Here is a 27,005-nt window from a genome sequence, read left to right on the forward strand (position 1 = left end):
GTTGCCCAGGCGGGTCTCGAACCCGCGGGCTCAGGCAATCCACCTCAGCCTCCCAAAGGCACAGGATTACAGGCTGAGCCACCGAGCCCGGCTCTCTGATTATATCTTATGTAGAAGTTTTTTTTTCCCTGGAGTTTATAATTTAACTGCCTTGGATTTTTTTAGTTTGCATAATTTTGTATGTGTCTATCAAGAACTCTTCTAAACTTTATTTCTAAAGTTTAGATTAGGTGTGGTGGCTCATGTCTCTAATTCCAGTGCTTTGGGAGGCTGAGGTGGGAGAATCACTTGAGACCAATAGTTCAAGACCAGCTTGGGCAACATAGCAAGACCAAAAACCAAATAGGCATGGTGACACAAACCTGTAGTTCTAGAGAGTGGGAGGCAGAGTTGGGGAGGATCACATGATTCCAGGAGTTTGAGGTTACAGTGAGCTATGATGGCGCCACTGCAGCCTGGAAGGCAGAGCAAGACTCAAGACTGGCACCCAGCCGGGCTCGGTGGCTCAGCCTGTAATCCCGTGCCTTCGGGAGGTTGAGGTGAGTGGATTGCCTGAGCTCGTGGGTTCGAGACCCACCTGGGCAACTTGGTGAGACCTCATCTCTACAATACATCAAAAATTAGCTGGCGTGGTTACGCACGCCTTTAGTTCCAGCTACTTGGAAGGCTGAGGCGGAAGGATCCCTGGAGCCCAGCAGGTCGAGGCTGTGGTGACCAGGAGCGGCCACTGCACTCCAGCCTGGGCGACAGAGTGAGACTCCGACTCAAAAAAAAAAGACTGACACCCACCCTCCCTCTCTGCCTCCCTCTCCTGTGCTCCTGCTCCCTCTCTGGTGCTCACTCTCCCCTCTCCCTCCCTCTCTCCCTCTCTCCCTCTCTCTTCCCTCCCCATCCCTGTCTCCCAAGAGAGCAAGACTCTGAACTCTCTCTGCCTCCCCCCTGCCGACCCTCTCCTCATCTCTCACTGTCTCGCTCTCCTCGCTTGCTCTCTGCTTTCACACACACACACAAGTTTAAACATGGCAGGGAGTTTAGCTGTTCGAGGTTTTACATGAGGAAACAAATCTGGTCATTTTACTTTCTTTATAGTGTCTTTTGAAATAAGAATAAAAAGGATTTAATTTATAATGGATTTAAGTTTTATCATTCTTTCTCTTTGTGATTTGTGTTATTTAAACTCAAGACATCATTTCTTACTTTAAGGTCAGGAAGATAATGTTTTTGTATTATATTTAGAAGTTTTGCCTTCACGTTTAAATATTTGATGGTTTATCACATCAGACTCATAAGAATCAGAGGTCTTACCCAGTGTCAGGCTTTAATAATTTAAATGATTTTACATATTCATGAGGCACAGATGAAACATGACGTTCAGGTTTGCCAGTGCTGTTCCCCAGGTCCTTTCTCGCCTCCTTAGGGTGTGTTCTGCCCAGACTTAACCTATGAAGTTTCTAAGTGATGTATGCAGTCACATAACTAAAGTAGAAGAGAGCTGTGTAAACATTCCTATTTTATGTTCCTAACAGTTAAATAACTTAATACAACCTTTTCAGAAAGCTGTGTCATTAAATCTGTAGAATCTTGGCTTATTTTACTATAATCCTCGACAGACCAGGGACATCCTGTTTAAATCATTGTTTAGATGAAGATTCTCCCACTTGCAAATAACACTGGTGTATTTGTCTGGAGGTCTGTCATTTCCGTGTTTAACAGGATGATTCGCTGAATAACCTTTTTTCTAACTCTTTCTTCTGTCTCTCTCTTCATTTCTTCTCAGTGTTTTATCCATATGAGTGGTGGGATATAGGGATTAGTTTTTTTCTTTTTATGTGAATGACCATATATATATAGGGTCATATATATTTGAATTATTTTATTTTATTTTATTTTTTTGAGTCTGAGTCTCACTCTATCACCCATGCTAGAGTGCAAGTGTCATGCTCACGGCCACGGTAGCCTTGACCCGCTGGACTCAGGCGATCCTTCCTCTTCAGCCTTCCAAGTAGCTGGAACACAGGCGTCATCACACCTGGCTAATTTTTTGATTTATTGTAGAGATGAGGTCTCACCAAATTTCCCAGGCTGGTCTCAAACCCTTGGGCTCAGGCAATCCACCTTCCAAAGTACTGGAATTAAAGGAATGAGCCACTGTGCCCAGCATATTTGAATTCTTGATAGTTGTCTTTCTGCCTATAAGTTTAATGCATTTTAAATACAGTGTTTGAAATAAATTATTTCACATTTAAAAAGTTTATAAAGTTATCATAATAATCTAATGCTGTGTATTTAAAATATTATTCAATTCGATAGACTGAACCTCCACTGAATACTCCAGAAAACAGGGAATATACTGCTGAAATAATGTTTGAGTCTTTCAATGTTCCAGGCTTGTACATTGCTGTGCAGGTAAGCAAGTTTATAATTATTTAAGTTTTACTCTTAAGTTTTAATGTGGTTGAATTTGCTAAAATATGTAATTTTTATTTTCTGGAAAGGCTTAAACTTAATATCAAAGCAACTTATACTTCTCTCCTGAATTGTTAATTTAGAAATAATATTATAGGAACTGAAACTATTTAGTCAGAAAAAGAAGTATTAGAGAAACTAAGTTAGTAGTCTTTGGATATTTCACAGCTTTCATAGGATCAAAATAAGGGAACTAGTATTCGTTGAATGCTCACTGCATGCCAAGGAACATGTTATACATATTTCTTTATCCTTGTAGCATTCTTTGTGTCCTTTGTCATAGTATTTTTTTTGATTGTCTTACCTTTAGGTATATTTTGCCACCCTTTCCTTTGTGCCTCTGTATATCATTAGTATCTGTACTGTTTCAGTGCTCTTAATTTGTGCATAGTCTATGTGGAGCAACTTCTCTCCCACTCCTCAGTATCAGAGGTTGCCTCCCCTCCCCCCGTTTTTAACTGTATAGCAAATGCAATACTGAACATCACAGATGCTTTACAAATTCATTCTTTCTATTAACTCTCTATATTTTTATTTGCTGTTTTATAGAGAAAAGAACTAAAGTTTGAAGGCAGCTTATTCATTGTTAAATGTTTGGCTTGTGATATAGGCTGAGATCTGCCGTAGCTCTTTGTGGGATCAGACTGAGTTTTGTAATTTCAAGTACACATGACTAGTAAATGATAATTACTGGGGTGAATATTTTAGCTTGGATAGCAAAGAACTTTTTAATGTTTAATGTAATCTATGATTTTAATAAGCTGCTTTTCAAGTTCTCTGTTGATAAAAATATTTGAATTACAAGCACCTATCAGAAACTTTTAGGAATTTAATCTTGAGTGGGAGGCCCTTTTTAGGTCTTAGAATCTTAATAAAGGAAAAAGATGGAGAAATTTATTTTTCACTTGAGAGTCTTTGTTTCTTATCTCTGTATTAAATATAATATACTATGTTTAATAATATTTTCAAATGTACTTTAAAACAACTGCCCTAAGAGTTTTGGTTCATTGTTGTAGAGACATAATCTCAGTGACTTCCTCAGAGAGCGCTAAGTGATCTATCTTCTGTTTTGTTTATATTCAGTAGTCAATAAAATTTCTGTAACATGATGTGCTGATACATACCTCTTCTAGTTTTAGATCTAACTATCTACACAGACTCATAAAAGTAATCAAAAAGAATTTGAGGTTGTAAATGATGATTTTGAATTTATCTAAAAAGAAAGGATATATTGCACAATGAAGTCTAAGCAATACTTTCTTTCTTGCTAGTGTCTGTATGAGGTTTTTACTTATAAGACCATTAAAAAATAATGTATGGTTCTGTTAGCCTACAATGATTGTGTGGCCATTGAGTTAAAATGATCTTGTATTAAAATATGAGAATGGCCTAGGTAGCTTTCTAGTTTCCCATCATGTATTATATTCCAAGTAGGTAAAATAAACCTTTTAAAATTTAAGTTTAGCTCTGTTTTTTAATTATTAGACATATACTTTTTTGGGGCATTGGATTGTAAGAAATTTGGTTTTTAAAGAATAAACTGTTAATTTTTAATTCCCAAACTTTTTTTTTTTTTGAGTTGGAGTCTCATTCTGTTGCCCAGGCTAGAGTGCAGTGGCACACTCACGGCCTCTGCAGCCTTGACCTGCTGGACACAGGCGTTCCTTCCGCCTTAGCCTTTCAAGTAGCTGGATAGACACATGCTACCATGCCCAGCTAATTTTTTGACTTATTGTAGAGATGAGGTCTTGCCAAGTTGCCCAGTCTGTTCTTGAACCCATAGACTCAGGTAATCCTCTCACCTTGGCCTGCCAAAGTACTGGGATTATAGGTGTGAGCCACTGCGCCCAGCTTTTTTTTTTCTTGAGTCAGAGTCTCACTGTCACTCAGGCTGGAGTACAATGGCACATTCATGCCCACCGCAGCCTTGACCTGCTGGACTCAGGCAATTCTGCCTCAGCCTTTCTAGTAGCTGGAACTACAGGTGCATACCATCACGCCCAGCTAACTCAAACTTTTTTGAAAAACAAATTGTGTTATATTGGCTATGCCAAAATTTTTTGTAGAAAAGTATCATTAACTTTGCTTCCTAATTAAATCATAGTAGTATTTAAAAGTGTGCAATGGCTTTTTCTTTGTGTTGGATAGCCCTAAACACATGTTGTATTCTAAAAATTTGAAGCTCATCTTTTTAGGAGTAATACTTGTTCACAGCCTTTTAGGTATTAAGTAACTCTGGAGGTTGGGTAGTTGTGTACTTTTAATTTTGCATTATAGTTTGTAACAGGCCTATGTGGACATAGTTTAAATTCTGGCGAGGTAGTACTATACTCTTTCATGTAATTTTTCGTGTTTTTAGCTTTAGGAGGAAAATAATCTTCATAAAATATGAAAAGCTTATAAATGTGCTCCTGAAAGCAAATACAAAGCTGTAAGTTTGTCTTAATAAAATGTAGGGAGTAAGCAATTTTATTGCATGATACAAAATAAATTTTCTATAGTTTCTTTCATAGATGTTACATTTAAAATGGAATAAAGTACTCCAGTAAAATGGTTTGTTCTGTTAACTATTTTTGTTATGTTTTTACTTTTACTTATCATTTTCTTTTTGTTCAAGGCTGTTCTTGCCTTAGCTGCATCCTGGACTTCAAGACAAGTAGGAGAACGGACATTGACTGGTACAGTAATAGACAGTGGAGATGGTGTCACTCATGTCATTCCTGTGGTAAGGATGTTTTACATTTACAGAATAGGAAATAATGCATCTAGCAAAGTTACATTTTATGAATTAAACACTATGCCTTAAAAAGTTGCGTTTATCAGGCATTTGTTCATTTATAGCTACATGTTCACCTTATTATTAAAATTTTATAAATACATTTCAATTGTTTCTTTTGCTGTAACTTTGCTCTCTGGCTTTCATTCTCTTTACCAGTTGAGTGTGTCCTTAGCTATTTAATGTCCTATTTAATTCCTAATGAACAGATTTCAAACTAGCTGATGGGTTAACTGTATAATGGTTAGTTGTAAGCACATGAACTTTAATGGATGCTTTATGGCTTCTATTTAGTAAAGCATATAAAAAATGTACCAGATTGGATTATTTATTAGGCATAGCATTTTTTCTTTCAAGACCTTTGAACTTCCAGTTCCTTTTTTTTTAATTCATAGTCTCACTCTGTCACTGAGGCTAGAGTGCAGTAACATGAACATGCTCATGGCCACTGCAGCCTCGACCTGCTGGGCTCAGGTGATCCTTCCACCTCAGTCTTCCAGTAGCTGGAACTACAGGCACATGCCACCACACTTGGCTAATTTTTAAATTTATTGTAGAGATGAGGTCTCATCAAGTTGCCCAGGCTGGTCTTGAACCTCTGGGCTCAGGCAGTCCTCTTTAGCTTCTACCTCCCAAAGTGTTGGGATTACAGGCATAAGCTATTGCACCCAGCTGATAACTGCCATTTTTTAATGGTGGCTTTATTGAGATGTAATTTATACACCATGCCTGTTTAGGGTTTATAATTCTGTAATTGGTCTTTAGTTAATATACTAGTTCTTGAATATGAATATACTAATAGATTATCACCACAGTCAGTTTTAGAATGTTTTCATCACCCTCAAAAAAAAACCTTGTATCAGCAGTCATTCCTCATTTTTTCTTGATACCCTTAGCTTCTGGCAACCATTAACTTAAATTTTGTGTGCACGTATTTGCCTCTTCTGGCCCTTTCATGTAAATGGAATCATACACTGTGTAACCTTTTGTGACTGACTGCTTTCACTTAGCTAAACATTTTATTTTTGAGTCACGCTCTCACTCTCACCCAGGCTAGAGTACAGTGAAATGCTCATGGCCACTGCAGCCTCAACCTGCTGGTGTCAGGCGATCCTTCCACTTTAACCTTCCAAGTAGCTGGAACTACAGGTGCACGCCACCACGCCCAGCTAATTTTTTTTATTTTATTGTAGAGATGAGGTCTCGCCATGTTTCCCAGGCTGGTCTGGAACCTGTGGGCTCAGGAAATCCTCTCACTTCTGCCTCGCAAAGTGCTGGGATTACAGGCTTGAGCCACTGCTCCTGGCAGCTGAACGTTTTCAAGATTCATTCGTGCAATAGCGTGCATAGTACTTCATTTCTTTTTATTGCCATATAATATTTCATTGTATGTGTATTCAACACTTTATTTAACTCTTGGCAGGTAGGTATCTTACTTAAAAATTAGGACATGGTCCAATTTTGATGGCTTTTTATAGTGTAATTGGCAGTTTATTTTTCTTAGGAGTACATAAAATAATTGTTCATCTTAAAATTTTCACTTAGATCTGGAAGTCAGTCTGATAAAGATTATATTTTTCTTTGAGTACCTCAGTTTATTCATTAATAAATGCAGATAAGTGATTTGCCTGAGGTCACCAAATAATAGACCAGGATTTGAACTGGTTCTGCTCAACTTCAGTCCTTTTTTTTCCTTTTTTTTTGAGTTGGAATCTCACTTTGTTGCCCAGGGTAGAGTGCAGGGGCATACTCATGGCCACCGCAACCTCGACCTGCTTGGCTCAGGTGATCCTTCCATCTCTACCTTCCAAGCATCTGAAACTACAGGTGCACACCACCATGCCCAGCTAATTTTTTGGTTTATTGTAGAAACAAGATCTGGCCAAGTTGTCCAGGCTGTTCTTGAACTCCTGGGCTCGGGCACTCCTCTTGCTTCCACCTCCCAAAGTGCTGGGATTATAGGTGTAAGCCACCACACCCAGCCTCAACTTCAGTGTTAATATCTACACAAGTAAGCAGTAATATGAGTATCTTGATAATTCAAATTAGAATAAGTAATTTGCAACATAGACATTATCAACATGGAAAAGAATGAATTTAGTAAGGGTATTAAAAATAGGTATTCATGAAAAAGGGAATGAGTATTCTTGTTCATTGTTTTATTTCCCCACCTTTTGAATTAATGAAATATTTTTTATTATTTCATCTTATCTTTATTGACCTATTACCTATGCTATACCTCTTTGCTATTATTTTATTTTTTTAGTAGTGGTTGCTATGTGGTTTATAGTAAACATCTTTAACTTCACCATCTAATTATAAATAACATTCTACCACTTCTTAAATAAGAATTGTGCAACCATATTGTTCCTTTCTAGTCTTTGTGCTATTATTGTATTCATTTTGCTTTTGCCTGTTATAAATTCAATAATATATTATTAATTTGTTTCATGGTAAGTAGTGTATTAGTCTGCTAGAACTGCTATAATAAAGTACCACAGACTGGGTGCCTAAGCAATTACTGGGAGCCAGTAATTTATTTTCTCACAGGTTTGGAAAATTAGAAGTCAAAACTCAAGGTGCTAGCAGAGTTGGTTTCTGAGGACTCTCCTTATCTTCTAGATGATCATGTTCTTTCTCTGTCTTCCCATGGTCATTGCCACATTTGTTTCTGTCCTCACCTCTTTGTTTAAGGACATCAATCATACTGGCTTAGGGGAAATGACCACAATGACTTCATTTTAACTTAATTGCCTCTTTAAAAACTTTCTCTTCATTTAGTCACATTCTGAGATACTAAGGGTTAGGACTTCAACATATGAATTTGTAGGAGAGGAAAAACAAAATTCAGGCAATAACAACTAGTCATCTTTAAAAGAAACTTTGAAAAGAGATAAAATTATTTTTATATTTACTCACATATTATTTGTAGTACTTTTTCTTTTGAAGGCCGCACTTTCCATCTAGTATCATTTTTTTTTCTGTCTAAATCACATTCTTTAATATTTCTTATAGTACTGATTGGCTAGCTTTTAATTCTTTCAACTTTTGTATATCCTATGAAAATGTTTTTATTCTCCTTCATTTTTGAAAGGTATTTTTGCTTGGTACAGAAGATTGATAGTTTTCATTTTAGATATCACTATGTTTTCTGGCTTACATTGTTTCTGAAAATAAGTCAGCTGTTATTTCTCTTTCTTTGAATGTAATGTTTCTTATTTGTCTGACTGCCTTCAAGATTTTCTCTTTATTTCTGGTTCACTGCTTTTCAGCAGTTTGATTGTGACATAACTTAATAAAAATTGCTTCATCTTTCTTCTCCTTGGGATTCATTGCATTTCTTGGATATGTGGATTTTTAGTTTTCATCTGTGAAGTTTTTTTCCATTATTATTTTTGTGAGCTGAGGTCTTGCTCTGTCTCCCAGGCTGGAGTGCAGTGGCATGATCATAGCTCACCACAGTCTTGACCCCCTGGGCTCAGGTAATCCTTCTGCCTTAGCCTCCTGAGTAGCTGAGACTACAAGCACACGCTGCCATGCCCAGCTAACTTTTTGATTTTTTGTAGAGGCAAGGTCTCACTATGTTGCCCATGCCCCATTATTTGTGTACCTATTTTCTCTGTCCCTCTTTTGTTTCCTTTTGGGACTCCAGTTACATGATATTAGGCTGCTTTACAGTGTTTTATAGTTCATTGATGCTTTGTTCATTTTTCTCTTTATCATTTTTATTGCTATGTCTTCAAATTCACTATTCTGTTTTCTTCACTATATAATCTACTGTGAGCTCATCTAACATACTTTTTATTTCAGAAATGGTATTCTTCTCTAATTGGGTCTTTTTTGAGTAGAAGTCTCACTCTGTCATCTAGGCTGGAGTGCAGTGGCTCACTTCACAGCCACCGCAGCCTCAACCTGCTGGGCTCAAGTAATCCTTCCGCCTCAGTCTTCCAAGTAGCTTGAACACGGGCACGCACCACCACACCTGGCTAATTTTTAAAATATATTTATTGTAGAGACGAGGTCTCGTCAGGTTGTCCAGGCTGGCTTGAACCCCTGAACTTAGGCAATCTTCTCTCCTCTACCTCCAAAAGTTCTCGTATTACAGGTGTGAGCCACCATGCCTGGCAGGTCTTTTTATAACTTCTGTTTCTCTCTTCTTCATGTTCATTGACCTTCATGATATGAAGTATATAGCTGGTGTTTTTTTTTGAGTTGGAGTCTCACTCTGTCGCTCAGACTGGAATGCAGTGGCCGCTCCCAGCCACCGCAGCCTTGATCTGCTCGGCTCCAGTGATCCTTCTACCTCAGCCTTCCGAGTAGCTGGAACTACAGGCACGCGCTACCACGCCCGGCTAATTTTTGATTTATTGTAGAGATGAGGTCTCACCAAGTTTCCCGGGCGGGTCTTGAACCCACGGGCTCAGGCAATCCGCTCACCTCGGCCTCCCAAAGCGCTGGGATTACAGGGCTGAGCCACAGAGCCCGGCCTATAGTTGGTGTTTTAATGTCATTGTCTAATTCTGTCATCTTTGTTCCTTTTCTGTCTTTTTTTGAGTTGGAGTTTCACTCTGTTGCCCAGACTGGAGAGCAGTGGCCGCTCCCGGCCACCACAGCCTCAACCTGCTGGACTCTGGCGATCCTTCTGCTTCAGCCTTCCGTGTAGCTGGAATTACAGGCACGCGCTACCATGCCTGGCTAATTTTTTGATTTTATTGTAGAGATGAGGTCTCGCCTGCCCAGGCAGGTCTCGAACCCGCGGGCTCAGGCAGTCTACTCACCTCAGCCTCCCAAAGGCGCGGGATTACAGGCTGAGCCACCGAGCCGGCCTTTCTCTTTCTTTATTGATATATTTTTCTCCTGGCCAGGGATTGTGTTTTTCTGTTTCCTTTCATGCTTGTACTTCTTGATTGGTGCTGTGTGTCCTGGAGTTTTGGAGCTCTTTAAATATTTCAGAATTTTTTTCTGGGATAAAATATTTCAGAATTATTTCCCTTTTTCCTGGGATAAAGTTAAATTGCTAGGAATTAATTTGGTCCTCTCAGAGACTCCTTTTAAATGTCATTAAGCAGGCCCAGAACAGACTTGTCAGCAGCTGGTTTGTCCCCGCTATTGAGGCAATATTCTTCTGTGAATTCTAGTTGATATCCTGTATTTGACAATGTCTTTCAACTCTGGCTGCTGGTAACATGAACTGTTTTTGGCTGTGTGTGAGCCCTGGAGATTGTTCTGTCTACTTTTTTTGTGGAGGTTTTTTCCTCTGACCATGACCATTTCCTCACATGAATGTGCTGGTTTGTAAATCAACTAAGGAAATAATCTCTTCTGTGTAACTCCTTCCTTCCTTCCTTAGCCACTTTGGCCGTTTTGAACCCTAAATTCTGTAGTCCTAACTTAATGAGACCACCGGACTCTGTTTGGATTCTCCTTCCCATTGTTGTTGCCTGGTATCTCTCCCCAGCCAGTGAGATATGGTGTTTTGTTTCTCTTTTTTTAGAAGGAATCAGTGCTGTAGTTTGCCATCTGTCAAATGTCTGAAAACCTTTATGTCATGTCATTTGTCCTGTTTTCTCTTTAAGTTGAGAGGGTAAGTCCAATCTCTAATATTTTGTCATGGTCAGACAAAGATGTTCCTGATAATCTTTCCTGATGAAATTTAGTTTTGCTACATTTTTGTTGTATTTTTGAACCATATCAGTAAATTTATGAATCCATTCTACAGAATTTAGTTACTTGGCATTGTGATGGTGCATGGCATGCCTTAGGCTTGTGAAATGGGTACCTGCTTTGTTAGGAAAATATAGCTACTTCGTGGGTTAATGATCAGATTTGCTACAATGTAATCTAAATTTTTTTACTGAAATTATAAAATATTTTATAGTAATACCCTGTCTGATACAAAGTCTACTATCTAAAGCATTTGATTCTTATGAAATTTATTATTTCTGTTATTAAGTCATTTTAGTCATGATTATACACTGTCACTGGGAGAATATATTTAAGTTGCTTGCCAATCTTATAATTTCTGAGCAGTATTATAAATTCTATAAGTACAGAGTGAGGAATACACTTGAAGAATAAAGATGAATTCTCCTGAGATAAAGCAGTATTTGAGAATATTAATACACGCACTGGAAAAATTTGTTTTTAATGGTTTATTTCTTAGGTTATATTAACTTTCAAAACACTGAAAGTAAATTTGACAGCTTTTTTTCCTCCATCTAGGCTGAAGGGTATGTGATTGGCAGCTGTATTAAACACATTCCAATCGCAGGACGGGATATAACATATTTTATTCAGCAACTGCTGAGAGACCGAGAAGTAGGAATCCCTCCAGAACAATCCCTGGAAACTGCTAAGGCAGTAAAGGTAAAAAGTAGTGATCTAAGTGTAATTTATTTATAAAGAAAACCACGTTTATAACATTAACATGACAAATTCTCAAGTGAAGAACAGTACTTGAAAATAGTCCTGTTAACTAGTTATAAACCATAACTCTTATTTAAATATAAGTTTTCTCTGTATTTCTTGCAAGGACATTATTGAGGATTATCTACCTTTTGTCTTCCTTCTCCATATTTTCCATTTGGGATGACTAACATTATAAGAACATTTTTACCAAATGACTTTAGCATACATTTTTGTGATTATTCTCTTTATTAAAAATAATTATTTCTCTATTGTATTCTTGCATCTCAGTTTCTTCACTGAACTCTTTATTTTAATTCTAACAGTTTTGTTACAAAAATTATTTTAATATAATTGGTTCATTGTTTTATAGTGGTAATGTTTAACTTAAGCAACATGGCACATAGAAGAAAAATATGAAGGCTATGCAAAGTATTAATTTTTCTGTCATGTAAGTCTTTATTATATCAGTGCTTCATGCGGACTATCAAAATACTTAGCAGTGCTTTTTAAATTTATTGTTTGCCAACATCACTAAAAAAATTTCAGTTGATCTTATATGTTTTTGTAAAGCAAAACTGCCTTGGCAAAAAATAACTTATTTATTTGCCTCTCTTTGCATGTTTATAGGATTGTCCTTACTCTTCAACTCTTAGGAATGAAAATGAATCAACTACTTCTACCTACATAGTAAAGAAATTACAAAATGGCTGCCAAAGTTACCCTAAATTGGTGACATAAAAATTAAATATGTAAAAAGTTAATATGAATACAATTATTTCAACATCTTGTGAAATTAAAACAAAACAAAAACACTTGGGATTTATATCCATTTTAGAGAAGATTGATATTCTTTCTAAATGTCTTTTAAGGAACAATCATTTTTATATAATTTCTACTTTCAAGGTGTGGTAATAAAACACCTTAGATAGCATAGTCAAATATTTTTTATTTCTAGTATTTTTTTATGTTGTTTTGATTGTCACTAATATTTACATCTATCTTAGATAGAATCCTTGTATAAAAATACAAGTTACGTATGTTTTTCTTAAAAAAGAAATACAGGCTGGCAGTCAGGTCAGGAGTCCATACATTACAAATAGGATGTTATAACCTATAACATATTTTTCAATAGTTTTTGATGGAAACTTTTACTTAGGTCACATAACCAAATATGCAAAAAAATAGAGTATATTTTCAGCCTTCTTTCTTTGCTCGGTTACTTAGACCATAATCAGTTTTGTTTCAGATAGGTATTAAGGATCTGTATTAACATGTGTGGTTACAACAATAATTACTCATTCTTCATGTAGCTGAAACATAATGTTGGATGACATTAGTGAATGTTTCAGGAAGTAACAAACATAGTAGAAATTGGCTCTTTAGTGTCTCAAATCTTAATTCTGTTTATATATGAAGTCAGAAAATATGTGTAGGAGATGAACTGTTTATATTATGTATATGATAATATCCTAACATAAATTTTTCTTACAGCTTAATTTTCTAATTTTATTTTCTGAAGTTTTTTGTTGTTGTTTGAGTCTAGCTTTCTGAAGGTATGTCATCCTTTTATACTGTTTCTAAAACAAGAGAAAAAAAGTTACTTATTTTTCTTTGTTTTTTAGGAGCGCTATAGTTATGTCTGCCCAGATTTAGTAAAAGAATTTAACAAGTATGACACAGATGGGTCAAAATGGATTAAACAGTATACTGGAATCAATGCTATCTCAAAGAAAGAATTTTCTATTGATGTTGGTTATGAGAGATTTTTGGGACCTGAAATCTTCTTTCATCCAGAGGTATGTTTTTCTTAAAAAAAAATAGAATTGTTTTGAAATATTCAGCAGAAGATATCAACTAGAAGATAAATATTCAGAAGAAATTAATCTTAGAAATTTTCTTTAGTGTGCTAAATTACTACAGTGAGTTTTCAAGAAAAAAATGAATTCTGTTAAAACAGGCTAAATTTTATTATTTTTCATATATTTAGAAAAACAAAATTTCTGTCTTCAGTATTTGTTGCTTTTGGAGGATCATGGGAACAAGGGACCCTTTAAAAATTTGTGATTATGTAAATGAAATATTTTGGGAAAGGTTCTAAACAGTCCACCCCTCAACTTTTGTAAAACAGCCATCATACAAGGAACCATCAATTGACTATTATAAAATGTTGGACTAGTAGCTAAGTTATCCTCTATTTATGAAGTTCTGGAAACATAAAGGCTCTGTTAAATCAATGGAATATGTGCTTTTAATGAAAAATTGTTCTGGTAATTTAGGATCAGAAATTTAACTTTAGTAATAAAATTTCTAACATTAAATACCTATTCTACTTACTCAGCATAAGAATCGTTATTATTTAATCTTGTTTACTCAGCATATGTAAAGTGAATATGATTTTCATGGTCTCAGTGTAAGGTTTTGCTTTTTAAAGAGGAAAAAATTATCATTTTACTCTTATCGCGCTTAAAGAATGAGAGAGATGAATATTTAAACAGATATAGTTGCTTTAATGAGTGCATGTAATCTGGTGAAGGCATAGGAACAAAGTGCATCTAGATGTGCCTGGGAGAACCAGGGAAACATCTCAGAGGAGGTAACAGTTGAGCTAAGACATAAGGGATGATTGGGTTTTTGTTGGTCAGGTGTGTTTGGGGTGTATATTTCTGCGAGAGGATATAAAAACTGGGCAGGTCTTATATGTGAGAGTGACAGATAATAAAAGTATAAAGAAGAGAATAGTAGGAGATGGATCTAGATAGGTATTCATGGACTAGGTATTGAGGGGGTAAATACGCAATGCAAGGGAGTTTGCTGGATTCTGTAGTCATGCGGAAATTTTCATCATGGCATGACACAGACTTATGCACATTATTAGAAGCCATTATTCTGGCAGCACTGGGTTACATGAATTGGAAAAGAGATGTGAATTGTGTTGGAAACAGGTGAGTTTGTTGCAGTTTTTCAGATGAAAGATATATAATGTCTGCAGGTCAGTGTGAATGAGAAAGGAGGTTAGAGAAAAATGGAGACAGTGTAACTTAGTGATTACTTAGATGTGAGGGCAGTAAGAATGTGAAGAATCTGTGATAATTCCTGTTTGTAACTTGAGTGACTAAATGTGTTGTCCACAGAAGTTAGGAATACTGAAGAGGAGGAGTAAGGTGAGGTTGAAATAGATGAGTTTATTATATGCATCTTTGAAACTGTTCAAAAAACAAACACTTGGGTTCAGAGGGCTTTGAACTGGGGTGGGTGTCCTGGAGTGAAGATAGATGTGAAGTCATCACCCTATGTAGGACAAAGGAAGAGGTTAGTTGGATGAGAAGCTGTGAAGTAGAAAGGTGAAGAATAGGTCCCTAGTGAACACAAACTTTTTAGAGAAAGGTGGAGTAAGAGGAACCTGCAAAGAATATGGAAGATTACAAAGAGGTAGAAGCCAAGCCAAAGAGTTATGGCCATAAAATTGAGATAAGTGAATGTTTCAAGGTGGGAGGTTAGATAGTGCCAGTTGCTGCAGTGAAGTAACATTAGAGAAACCCTGAGAAGTGCTTGTAAGTTTTTCAGCATCTGGCTTATTTGTTATCCTTAGGGGAGCAGTTTCAATGGAATATCATATGTTAAGAGGCAGCTTGTTGCCCCAGTGACAGGTGAAGGTTTGGAAATTGGTGATGCAGGGATTCTGGGAAATGGCCATAAAAGAAAAGAACAGTGCCTACTGGGGACTGGTAAGAAGTCAATTGCAATAATAAGACTGAGAATAGTTTTAAATTTTTTTTCTTTTTCAAGTTGGAGTCTCACTCTGTCACTCAGGCTGGAGTGCAGTGACATACTCATGGCCACTGGAGCCTTGACCTGCCAGGCTCAGGTGATCCCTCTTGCCTCAGCCTTCCAAGTAGCTGAAACCAAAGGCGTGTGCCACCACCACACCTGGTTACGTTTTTTATTTATTGTAGAGACAAGGTCTCACCACGTTGTCTTGGAGACAGTCTCGAACCCCTGGTCTCAGGCAATCCTCTCGCCTCTGCCTCCCAAAGTGCTGGGATTACAGGTGTGAGCTATAGTTCTAATTTTTAAGAGGGTTACTCCAATGGCAGGAGGGAAGCAGTTAAGTTTGGGTACAGGAAAATGTGCAACTAGGAAGGGCAGAGATGCAGGTAGGCAGAGGAAGTTCATAGTTGACAGTTTTTTTTCATGAAGTGGAATCAAGCTGATTTGTTGGGAGAAGGATTGGACATACTTTGAGGAATTGTAGAGAATAATAACTTTCATAATCACTACTGAGAGAAATTGAGAGGTGACTAGAGAGTACATATTAATAGTAGTGGGGCACCCATTCTCTACCCACAGTAGTGAGGTTGGATACCCAAAACTTTTAGTCATGTAATGTTTTTTCTCCCAGGCGGTTGTGGAAAAGGAGACAAGGATTTTGACAAGGCAGAGATGAAAGTGTTATAGCATAGAGGAGAGAGTGAATCCAGAAGGCTGAATTACTTAAAGATAATGAGGGATGCAGGGAGGGGTTGGAGATCATGATGAATTTGTACAGAATTATGAATGGGTAGCAAAGCAGTATGCACCAGAAAGTTAAGGAATTGTAGTCAGAATTTGGTACTGGAGTTTGATGGTTTTTGATGGTACAGATTTTCTTTGCATTTTCTTTCCTTTTCCCTCCTTCCCTTCCTTTGTTTATCAGTCTCACTCTGTGGCCCAGACTGGAGTTCATTGGCACAGTCACAACTATCTCATCCTTGATCTACTGGGCTCAAGTGATCCTTCCGCCTCAGTCTTCCAGGTAGCTGGGACTACAGGCATACACCATCACACCTGGCTAATTTTTAAAAAATTTTATTATAGAGATGAGATCTCGCTATATTGCCAGGCTGCTCAGACTCCTGGGCTTAGGCACTTACTTCTCTTGACTTGGCCTCCCAAAGTGCTGAGGAAAAAAAAAAAAAGAAAGTAAAACCCCAAGTTGAAGAAAGGAATTAGAAAATTGCGGAAGATCCTGGACCAAAGTCTTTGCTGGCCATAATATAGATGGTAGCTTGGAAGATTGGAGGTATCTGCATTTCAAAGGAAGGACCATTTGAGTGGAAAGTTCTCAACAAACGTGCTTAGCTGATGTCTTGGCTGTCTTAAAAACTTTAAAACATTAGATATGAAAATAACGTGTTTTGATTGTGTCATATTGCTTAGGAGGGAGAGTTGGTTGGATGAAAATTTATCCTGTTAATATTTCATATATAATTTTTCCATTAATTTAAATAACCTTTATTGTTTGAGATAGCAGTTTTTATTTATTAATTTTTTAAACTTTAAAATCTCTTACTTTTAGCTGGGCACAGTGGCTCACGCCTGTAATCTCAGCACTTTGGGAGGCAGCGGCAAGAGGATTAACTAAGTTCACGGGTTCAAGACCAGCCTGGGCAAATTAGCGAGACCGTATCTCTACAATAATTAAAAAAAAAAAAACTAGCCAGATGTGGTGGCGCATGTCTGTAGTTCTAGCTACTTGGAAGGCTGAGGTGGAAGGATCACCTGAGCCCAGCAGGTCGAGGATGCGGTGGCTGTAAGCATGCCACTGCCCTCCAACCTGGGTGATAGAGTGACACTCCAACTCAAAAAAAACTGTTACTTTTTATAGTTTTATGTTCTTTGTAAGTAATTTCTTCTATGAGAAGTGTTTTGTTTTCTCTTCTTTGAAAGTTGTTTTTAAAAATCAGTTGTGTATTTGCACATGGTTTAAAAATGTGGTTCTACAAATTCTAACAAAAACAAGGGTGTGCTGTTTTCTGTTAGAGATAGCCACTTCAAACTCTTCCTGGTTGATTCTCTTGCTGATTGCTTCCATAGCTATGAATTACTTTGTTGTATTGCAACTTCAGGTTTTTTCAGTGTTAGGCATTTTCTACCGACTTAACAGCTATGGAAGAGGAGGATTGCTTTTTTATCCTTCTTCTGTCCCACCATAGGCAGTACTTTTCCATTTTCGTTTCATCCCAATAGTTACATTATAATTTCAGGTAGGTAGAAATTCAATGCCTTTTGTGACCACAAATTTTGTTCATGTCTGAACCATGTAGTTAACCGTGAAGTCTTTTTTGGTTTTTTTGTGTGTGTTGGGGTCTTACTCTGTTGTCCAGGCTTGAGTGCAGTAGCACGATTATGGCTAACCATAGCCTTGACCTCCTCAGATGATCTTGCCTCAGCCTTCTGAGGAGCTGGGACTACCACACCCAGCTAATTTTTTGATTTTTTTTTTCTTTTCCCTGTAGAGATGAGGTCTCACTATGTTGCCTACGCTGCTCTTAAACTCCTGGCCTTAAGTAGTCCTCCTGCCTTGGCCTCCCCAACTGCTAGGATTATAAGCATGATCCACTGCACCTGGCCTGTGAAATTTTTCTATCCTATAACTTTGTTTTCCATGGAATCATTAATACATTATTTGCTTAGTTTAAAAATAATTATCATTAATTCAACCTCTGTACTGTTTCTACTAGTTTGATAAGTCTCAAGATACTCAGATACATAGGATTTTTCATCAGTTTTCTGGAGCGTTTGATATGTCCCAATCTGAACCCACTTTCCTTTGCACTCAGTACAGATTTATTATATTTCTTTACTATCATTCTAGGGATTCTCTTAGCCCCTCTCATGTTGGACCCTCTGTTTGTTATTAAGTAAATACTAGAGTATGACCTTAACAAAGGACACTGTAAAGAATTTGCAGGTTCTGCATCAACAAATTGATAAGAGAATACTTTTTGAAATAAATATTATAGGACACATTTTTGCCAAATTGTTAATATTCTCTTCATATTTTGGGGATTTAAATTTTTGTTGTAGTTAGAGCAAATGACAGGTTTTCAGATTAAAGAGCATAATGTTTTGAGAAATGAAAGCTTTTTAGAGATTTCATAGTCTAAAACCTAGAAAGATTGTCCAGGATCATGAAACATAATCATGGAAAGAAAAATTTGAAGTTTTCTTCTTTCTGCATCGTCTCTTTCAAGATTCTGCTTTTCTGTTTCAATTCTGATGTTTTTCATGCTAGAGACTTTTATAGGCCTGTCATGCAAGAAGGGGATTCCTAAGACCTGATTGGAAATCTAAGCTGTGTGGGTGGGGCTTGGTGACTATGACCTTTTGTTTGGGGGAATGCCAAGTATGTATTCCTTGAGATCTTTTCAGATATTATAGTTCCCAGAGAAGACTCCTGCCTGCGGGGTAAAGGCTGACAGCCAAATGAGGGAAGAGGACTAGTAAGTGAGTGAAAATCATAGCCTGCATACCATCATTTAAAATCTCCCTGTTTTCAGTACTTTTCACTGTGCATGAGAGTCCCGGAAACTGTTTTCTTGCCTTTCAAGAATAGATTAACCCCTTTTCTCCTTGGATGAGGAGGAAACATTCCATGAACTTATTTGCCTGTGGGATCTCAGATTTTAACAGCTTCTCAGACTTTCAACCTGTTTTTCTCCCTGCCCTCCTTCCACCTCAATTTCAGAGCTACCAGGTACAGCCAGTTTTTTAGGGGGAGATTTATGATATAAAATAGCTTGGTTCTCAACGTTTTTATATCACTGATGACTTACTGTTTTGTAGCATCTCCTAAGTTTTGTCCATCTGTTTTCCAGCTTACCATATTTTATTGATTGGTTTTCTTTTTCTTTCTATGGATTATACTTTGTTTTACAATGCTCTTTACTGGTGCTTTTAGTAGTATTTGGGGGAGAAAATGAAATTAGATACGTGTGTTTAGGTCACAGGTCACATGTTTTCTCAGAATAGACGTGTGTGTGTGTGTGTGTGTATGTGTGTTGTATGAACTGTCACTTTTCAAGAATTTCAAGATTATTTTTCTTTTTGTAATTTTAGATACTTCAGTGTCCTAGTTCCTCTGTCATTTGAAGGATTCACTTGACTTTTGTTTTGACTAGATGAAAGTGTGGGAATCTGACTTGTCCAGTATTTCAACATGAAGATGTAATATATGAAAGAACAAAGAGATTTATTTTATTTTTGCACTGCCAGGTTTATCACAAATACTAGAAAGAACTGTCTTTTTAAAAAATTTTTTATTAGTTGTAATCTCACTCTATCACCCAGGCGGGAGTGCAGTGGCACACTCATGGCCACCACAGCCTGACCTACTGGGCTCAGGAGGTCTTTCCACCTCAGCCTTCCAAGTAGCTGGAACTACAAGCACGCGCCACCATACCTGGCTAATTTTTTTATTTATCATAGAGATGAGGTCTCACCAAGTTTCCCCGGCTGGTCTTGAACCCGTAGGCTTAGGCAATCCTCTCACCTCAGTCTCCCAAAGTGCTGGGATTATAGGCATGAGTCACTGCGGCCGGCCAAGAACTGTTTTTATAAGGAGTGGGTTTGGCACTTGGAATTATTATTTTTTTTAAAGGAAATTAATTTTTTTTTTTTTTTTTGAGTTGGAGTCTCACTCTGTTGCCCAGACTGGAGTGCAGTGGCATGCTCACGGCCACCCCAGTGTTGACCTGCTGGGCTCTGGCGATCCTTCTGCCTCAGCCTTCCAAGTAGCTGGAACTACAGGTGCGCACTACCATGCTCAGCTCATTTGTAGAGATGATATTTTGCCAAGTTGCCCAGGCTGGTCTCGAACCCATGGACTCAGGCAATCCACTCACCGAGGGTCTCCAAAAGTGCTGGGATTACAGGCTGAGCCACTGAACCCGGCCAGAAATTAAATTTTTTGACAGACCTATCCTGTTTTTTAAACTTGGGTGATACATTTCCAGGTACAGGAAAGATTTAGCCTACTATATTTATTTGTGTATATTTTCTACTTCTACATTTTTTAGAGGAGGGAAAAGATAATTCTTTTGACAGTTTCTTCTCATATTCTCAATATCAGTAATCTTAAGACCTGATCAAGGAGCATTTCGAGGCAAGACTGACACTTTTGCCTGGAGTGAGAGAAAAGGCCTAAAAATATTAGGGACCCTAGGTTGAACCTATTGATAGTAAAGTATTGAATGATCTCTAATAACTTATTGTTAACTTGTTTATTGTTCTTTTTTTCCCCTTCATATACTAAATATTAATTGCTTGCTGCTTTACTACATATTATTTTACTGATTCTCATTTGGGGTTCTGTAGCACAGTAGTCCCTATATTTTTTCCAAATATTTGCTGAAGTCAGACTTCATTTCTTTCAAAATCAGAATTTCTGTGAGTGAATCCAGGGTATGTGGACAATTAAAGTTTCTGTAAATTTTGTGTGTGTGCATTCGTAATTGAAAACTTACTTTGCAGGGGGCACAAGATACAGGAATGAATGACCTTTTTCCTGCCTTTTACTTATTCATGGTATAGCAGATAAACTATTTTATAGATAAGGAAAGGATTATGGGAAGGTTAATTTGTGTGTATTACTGTTTTAGGTAAATACTTAAGAGTATGGCCAGCAAAAGACAATGTAAAGAATTTACAAGTTCTACATTAACAAATTGATGACACAATACTTTTAATTGATTGATTGATTGAGTTTGTGTTGCCTCTGTCATCCAGGCTGCAGTGCAGTGGCAGGATCCCAGCTCATTGCAGCCTTGACCTCCTGACCTCAGGCAGTCCTCCTGCCTCAGTCTCTGGAGTAGTTTAGGACTACAGGTGCATACCATCATGTCTGATTAATTTTTTAAATTTTTTTGTAGAGACAAGGTCTTACTGCATTGCCCAAGCTGATCTCAAACTCCTGGGCTCAAGCAATTCTTCAGCCTCAGCCTCCCAAAGTACTAGGATTATAGGCATGAGCTACTATGCCTGACTGAGAATACTTTTTAAAATGAATATTATACAACATATTATTGCCAATTTAAGAAAAGTTTTTTCACTTTCCTACAAAACAATTCTTAGATAGCCAAATATAGTTAATTTTCTCTGTACATATTTTAGGAAATTTTTTTTCTAGTTAGAGCAAATGACAGTTTCTCAGGCTGTGTCACTGTAGGATTATAAAAGCACAATGTTTTGAGAACTGAAGGCTCTTTCGAGATTTCAAAGTCTAAAGCTGAGAAAGATTGTGCAGGACCATCAATGTAATCATGTAAAATAAAATTTTTAGGATTCTAATTCTGGTTCTCATTTCACTTAATCAGTAACTAAACTGTTTCTTGCCTACACATGAACTTGTCTTTAAATGACCCTTAGAGTCAGCTGAGTTGAGATACATTGTTCTGGTTTTCCCTCATATCCCTGACAGATAAGACATACTCTAGTCTATAAGGTTTGTACTCTCAAGGCTCACTATGAATCACACCTCTGTACCTACGGTATAACCCTCTTAGAGTTTATGTATAGTCCTCAGTATGCTTCAGAAAGATCAATTTTGCTGCCGGTTTCTTTTTGTTTATTTTGTTAATAGTGGTCTGTAGAATGTTAGTATATTTTACTTTACTAAATTAAAAAATGTTGCATCATTATACTTCACTTGGTAATATTGAATCTCTTTTCATTGTATGGATAGCCTTTAAATAATTTAAAACTAATTTTAACCAGAAAAAATTGACACATGCCTAATCATTATCATTGCATTTATAAAATTAGTTTAATAAAGGAATATCATCTCCTGTTAGAACAACCTAATTATAAACATGAGAGGTTGAGAGAGGGTATTTTATTTATTTTAAGAAATTACATTTGTTTATTTTTGACTAATTAAAGCTAAGCTCAGATTATTTACTTGAGACAAGGTCTTGCTCTGTCACTCAGGTTGGGGTGCAGTGCCACCATCATAGCTTAATATAACCTTGAACTCCTGAACTCAAGTGATCCTTTCTTTTCTGCTTCCCAAGTTGCTGAGACTACAGACTTGCACTACCATGCCAGGCTTTTTTTTTTTTTTGTAGTAGAGATAAGGTCTCACGATATTGCCCAGGCTGGGTTTGAACTCCTGACTTTAATTGATCTTCCTGCCTTGGACTCCTATAGTGCTGGGATTACAAACATAAGCCACCACATCTGGTCTTAACCTTTTACTTTTATGCTAGGAAGAATCCCACTACAATTTCCTCCTCAATTATAAGAAATAATACATTGCCACTTACATATATTTTTGGAAAAGTTTCAGTAAAGTGGGACCTTTATTTCAGAATATAAATTTTGTCCTCAGATCTAGCATTTAACAACTTTTTGATGTTCTTTTTTGTAATTCTTCTCAGGAAATATGCAGTGTGGTTTAGGAGAAGCATAGGCATGTATATGAAAATAAATGATCAGGAAGAAAGAAAGCCTTCCTTAATATTATTTCTCTGTATATAAGGTCCCTTTGTTGTAAATATTAATGCTGTTCATTAATTTGATGTTTTTAATAATGTATTATTTTTAAGCTCTTATTTCTCTTTAATGGTGATTTTAATTGTCAGATAACTTTCCATCTTAGATAGGTAACTATCAACATATTCAGTCTGTTAGAAAAAATTTCTGAAAAGTATGCCGTAGAACACACAAGTACCAGCCACCCCAAATAAGCGCATGCTAATATTTTCTCACTTATTATATTGGTATTTTTTTTTGGAAAAAGTAGTATCATCCCAGACCCATTTCTTTCTCTACTTCCTTTTCATTCTCTTCTCCCGAAATAGATTAATTTTTTAATGTGAATTTGATGTGTATCCAGTTTATGTTTTTACATGTATGTTTCCAAAAAGCATATATTTTTAAAGATTAACATGTAGAATAATTTCAGCTTTTCAAATTACTTATTTATTTATTTTAAACACATTTTTAAAGATTAACATGTAGAATAATTTAAACTTTTTAAATTATTTATTTAAAACACATTATTAATCATTTTTGGGTTTTTTTTGCATTGGAGTCTAACTCTGTCACCCAGGCTGGAGTATGGTGGCACACTCACGGCCACCCCAGCGTCGACCTGCTGACCTCTGGTGATCCTTCCAAGTAGTCGGAACCACAGGCCTGTGCCACCATGCCTGACCAGTTTTTTTGCGGGGGTAGAGACGAGATCTCGCCAAGTTGCCTGGGCTGGTCTTGAACCCATGTGCTCAGGCAATCCACTCACCTCGGCCTCAAAGTGCTGGGATTTCAGGCTGAGCCCTGAGCCCGACTCCTAAGTTTTTTTTTTAAGTTAACTTTTTATTTTGAGTTGGAGTCTCATTCTGTCGCCCAGGCTGGAGGGCAGTGGCATGCTCCTGGCCACCACAGCCTTGACCTACTGGGCTCAGGTTATCCTTCTGCCTCAGCCTTCCAAGTAGCTGGAACTACAGGCATGCACCACCACACCTGGCTAATTTTTTGATTAATCATAGAGGTGAGATCTCACGAAGTTACCCAGGCTGATCTCGAACCTGTGGTCTCAGGCAGTCCTCTCATCTCGGCCTCCCAAAGTGCTGAGATTATAGGAGTGAGCCACTGCGCCCAGCCTAAAGTTAGCTTTTTAAAAAGTGAGTTTTACTTTTGCGTGTTAGCTATTTGGAAATGGTATGTCTGTTTTGACTATGGTATATTATATGAATATACAGTTAATTCTTGTTATTCAAAGTAGATAGTCCATAAAGTCCTTGAGAACACTGAAATAGTGAATACTGTTTCCTTACTCCTAAGGGAAATACAGAGTTAGGTTTCTGTGAGCCTCTGGTCACATTTCTGTTGTCTAATCAATGTATAACCTTGTCTATATGTGTTTCTGTTTAATAGCACCTTATTTAGTATATATTGTTATTTTATTAACATTGAACTAGTGGCAAACAGCACTAGAACTCATGACTGAACAAAGCTATCTAACTTGCTTTTTCTCTGTAAGACACATCACAGCCTTGTGCTTAGGAACACTAGACAGCACTTCAACAGTATGTTTGGGGGCCATTTTGAAAAGTGAAATCAGCAGCAAAAATATGAAAATTGTGAACTCAACGGGCTGTGAAAAGCGACATTTGTTTGCAGTATGAGAACTGAAACAAGGCAGAGTATCACCTTGCTCAACCTTAGCTGGGAATGTGCATGCCCATGAATGACCGTGTGCTGATTTTAGGGTTATAAATAAGTTTTAGTGAGTAGGTAAATTTACAAATACAGGATGCATTAATAATGAGATGAGACTGTATAATATTTATTTACTTCATTCCCTATTAGTGGACTTGTTAGTTGTTTTTCCTCTTATAAACAAGGCTGTAGTGAATGTGCTTTTAGGTAATAGCGTACATGTATGGGGAGTTCCTTCAGAGTTTGTTAGAAGTGGAGCTACTAGTATGTTCATTTTAAATTTTACTATCTGTTGCTGAGTTGTTCTTCAAAGTGCATCGATGCATACTCTCATATTGTACAGGAGTTCCCACTTACCTAGATTTTGACAGCTCATAGTATATGTGTGATTTCACATGATTCCTATTTTGATGGTTATGAAATAGTATACATCATAATTTTATTTGGATTTCTTCTGAAATCTTTGATTTTACTGTCTGTAAATGGAATCTGTTAAAAACTAGTATTTATAGTTTCTAAAGGTTCTTTAGTTTTTGAGCTGAAAACTTTGTTTCTTAACCTTTTATTGTGACATTTAAATCAGTAGTAATCTTATCTGTTATGTAACCAACTTGACTTATTTTTCAGTTTGCTAATCCAGACTTTACACAGCCTATCTCAGAAGTTGTAGATGAAGTAATTCAGAATTGTCCTATTGATGTCAGACGTCCTCTGTACAAGGTCAGTATTTATAGCAAAATTGTTATTCAAGGTCATACTTTAAGAAAAACTTTTCTATTTTTATTATTAAGTTAAACACTTCTTGGGATGTAGTAGAATTTTAGTACTGTTTATTATATTTTTACATTTTTCTTTTTAAAGTTTATATTTATTCATTTTTCTCCACTAATATAGAATATTGTCCTCTCTGGAGGTTCAACCATGTTCAGGGACTTTGGACGTCGCTTGCAAAGAGATTTGAAAAGAACTGTAGATGCCCGGCTGAAATTAAGTGAGGAACTAAGTGGTGGTAGATTGAAGGTTGGTTTTCTCAATTATTGGTGGGAAGGTTGAAGGTGGCTTGATTATTGTATTGGAGATAAGAAATGTTTGCTAATATTTGCTCTTATTTAGGAAATAAGAGGAACCTGTAAGTTATTCTAATGGAAAGTGGCTAATGTTATAGATGGATGTCCATGATATCCTGAGCCATTTGATTCTTTTAGGACATTGTCTATGCTTCTAGAAAATAATTCTTAGTTATATCTGTGGAAAAGATTTTTTTTTTTTGTCTTTCATAGATAACTTATATATATAGTAGATTTCTTTACATATTCCAGCAATAAAACTTGTTATGGATCTACAAAATTTCAAATACCGTTGTAGAATGACAACAAACAAGAGTTGAGAGAGATGCTAATACTGAGTGGTCAAGCCTGCTTTCAGAAACTGACTGTAACTCCTACATAGCAACCTCAAAGTGTGCAAATTGGTGGTTTAGCAAAGTAACCTTTCTGTTATATGTCCTGGACCTTGGGCTTGATGTCAAAATGATCAAAATTAATTTCAAATTCTCAGATGTCTGCTTTCTATATTTATGAGATGAATTTTCAGTAATTTTTTTCATCCTTTTAAGATACTTAAGTAAAGCATTGATTCAGAAGATAGGTTGTTAAATGAAACACATTCTACTTGGGAAAATTACCAAGAATGAAGGCTCCATCTGAGACTACTATAGAATCATTCAAGATTACTTAAAAGTAAAGTAAAACACTTTAGGATTTGCTGCTTGTTGAGAAACTCCTTGACAGGTGACTGATTTCAGCATCCATATTTTGACTATGTGAAGTAAACCTATCCCTAAGAGTGCAGTAAAAAGTATATGTTTTGATTAGAAGATAAAATATTATTGAGCTCTATCACTGTAATGTCATGACTTCACACTTTAGGCAGTCTGCTTATATAATAAATTCTTAAAATGATGACTTTGCTTTTGCACCCCTTTTCCACCTAACCAAATAGCTTTTTTAAAAAAGGAAGCCATATCTTTTTCTGAGATGTAAATTGTAAAACTTTTTATTTTGAAATAATTTCATACTTCAAGAAAAACTGTAAAACTTAGAAGAAATTTCCATATACCACTTCACCTAGTTTCCCTGATTGTTAGCATTTTACCATTTTGTTTTATCATTCAGTTTCTAGAAATACATATGTACATATACACACACACACACACACACGCACACACACACAGAATGAATTGCAAATATGATGGACTCTATCTCTAAATATTTTAGTATATTTCTAAAAACAAGAACAGTACAGTTAATCAAAATCATGAAATTAACCTTGATAGTGCTGCTATCTAGTTATTGACCTGATTCAAATTTTGCAAGTT

General features: G+C 36.7%; 1 protein-coding gene across 1 annotated transcript in view; it reads left to right on the forward strand.

The window, feature by feature from the left end:
• ACTR3 (ARP3 actin related protein 3 homolog) overlaps positions 1–27,005 on the forward strand; it is a 47,562-nt gene that overhangs the window by 15,906 nt on the left and 4,651 nt on the right. Inside the window, exons 4-9 of the mRNA XM_008062251.2 lie at positions 2,311–2,406; positions 5,084–5,191; positions 11,465–11,608; positions 13,273–13,446; positions 25,256–25,348; positions 25,523–25,648. Coding sequence (XP_008060442.1) covers positions 2,311–2,406; positions 5,084–5,191; positions 11,465–11,608; positions 13,273–13,446; positions 25,256–25,348; positions 25,523–25,648 — 741 coding nt within the window. The remainder of the gene's footprint in view (positions 1–2,310; positions 2,407–5,083; positions 5,192–11,464; positions 11,609–13,272; positions 13,447–25,255; positions 25,349–25,522; positions 25,649–27,005) is intronic.

This window comes from Carlito syrichta, unplaced genomic scaffold (genome assembly GCF_000164805.1).
Source record: "Carlito syrichta isolate Samal-C Ts95f unplaced genomic scaffold, Tarsius_syrichta-2.0.1 Scaffold305682, whole genome shotgun sequence".
Classification (NCBI taxonomy): Eukaryota; Metazoa; Chordata; class Mammalia; order Primates; family Tarsiidae; genus Carlito; species Carlito syrichta.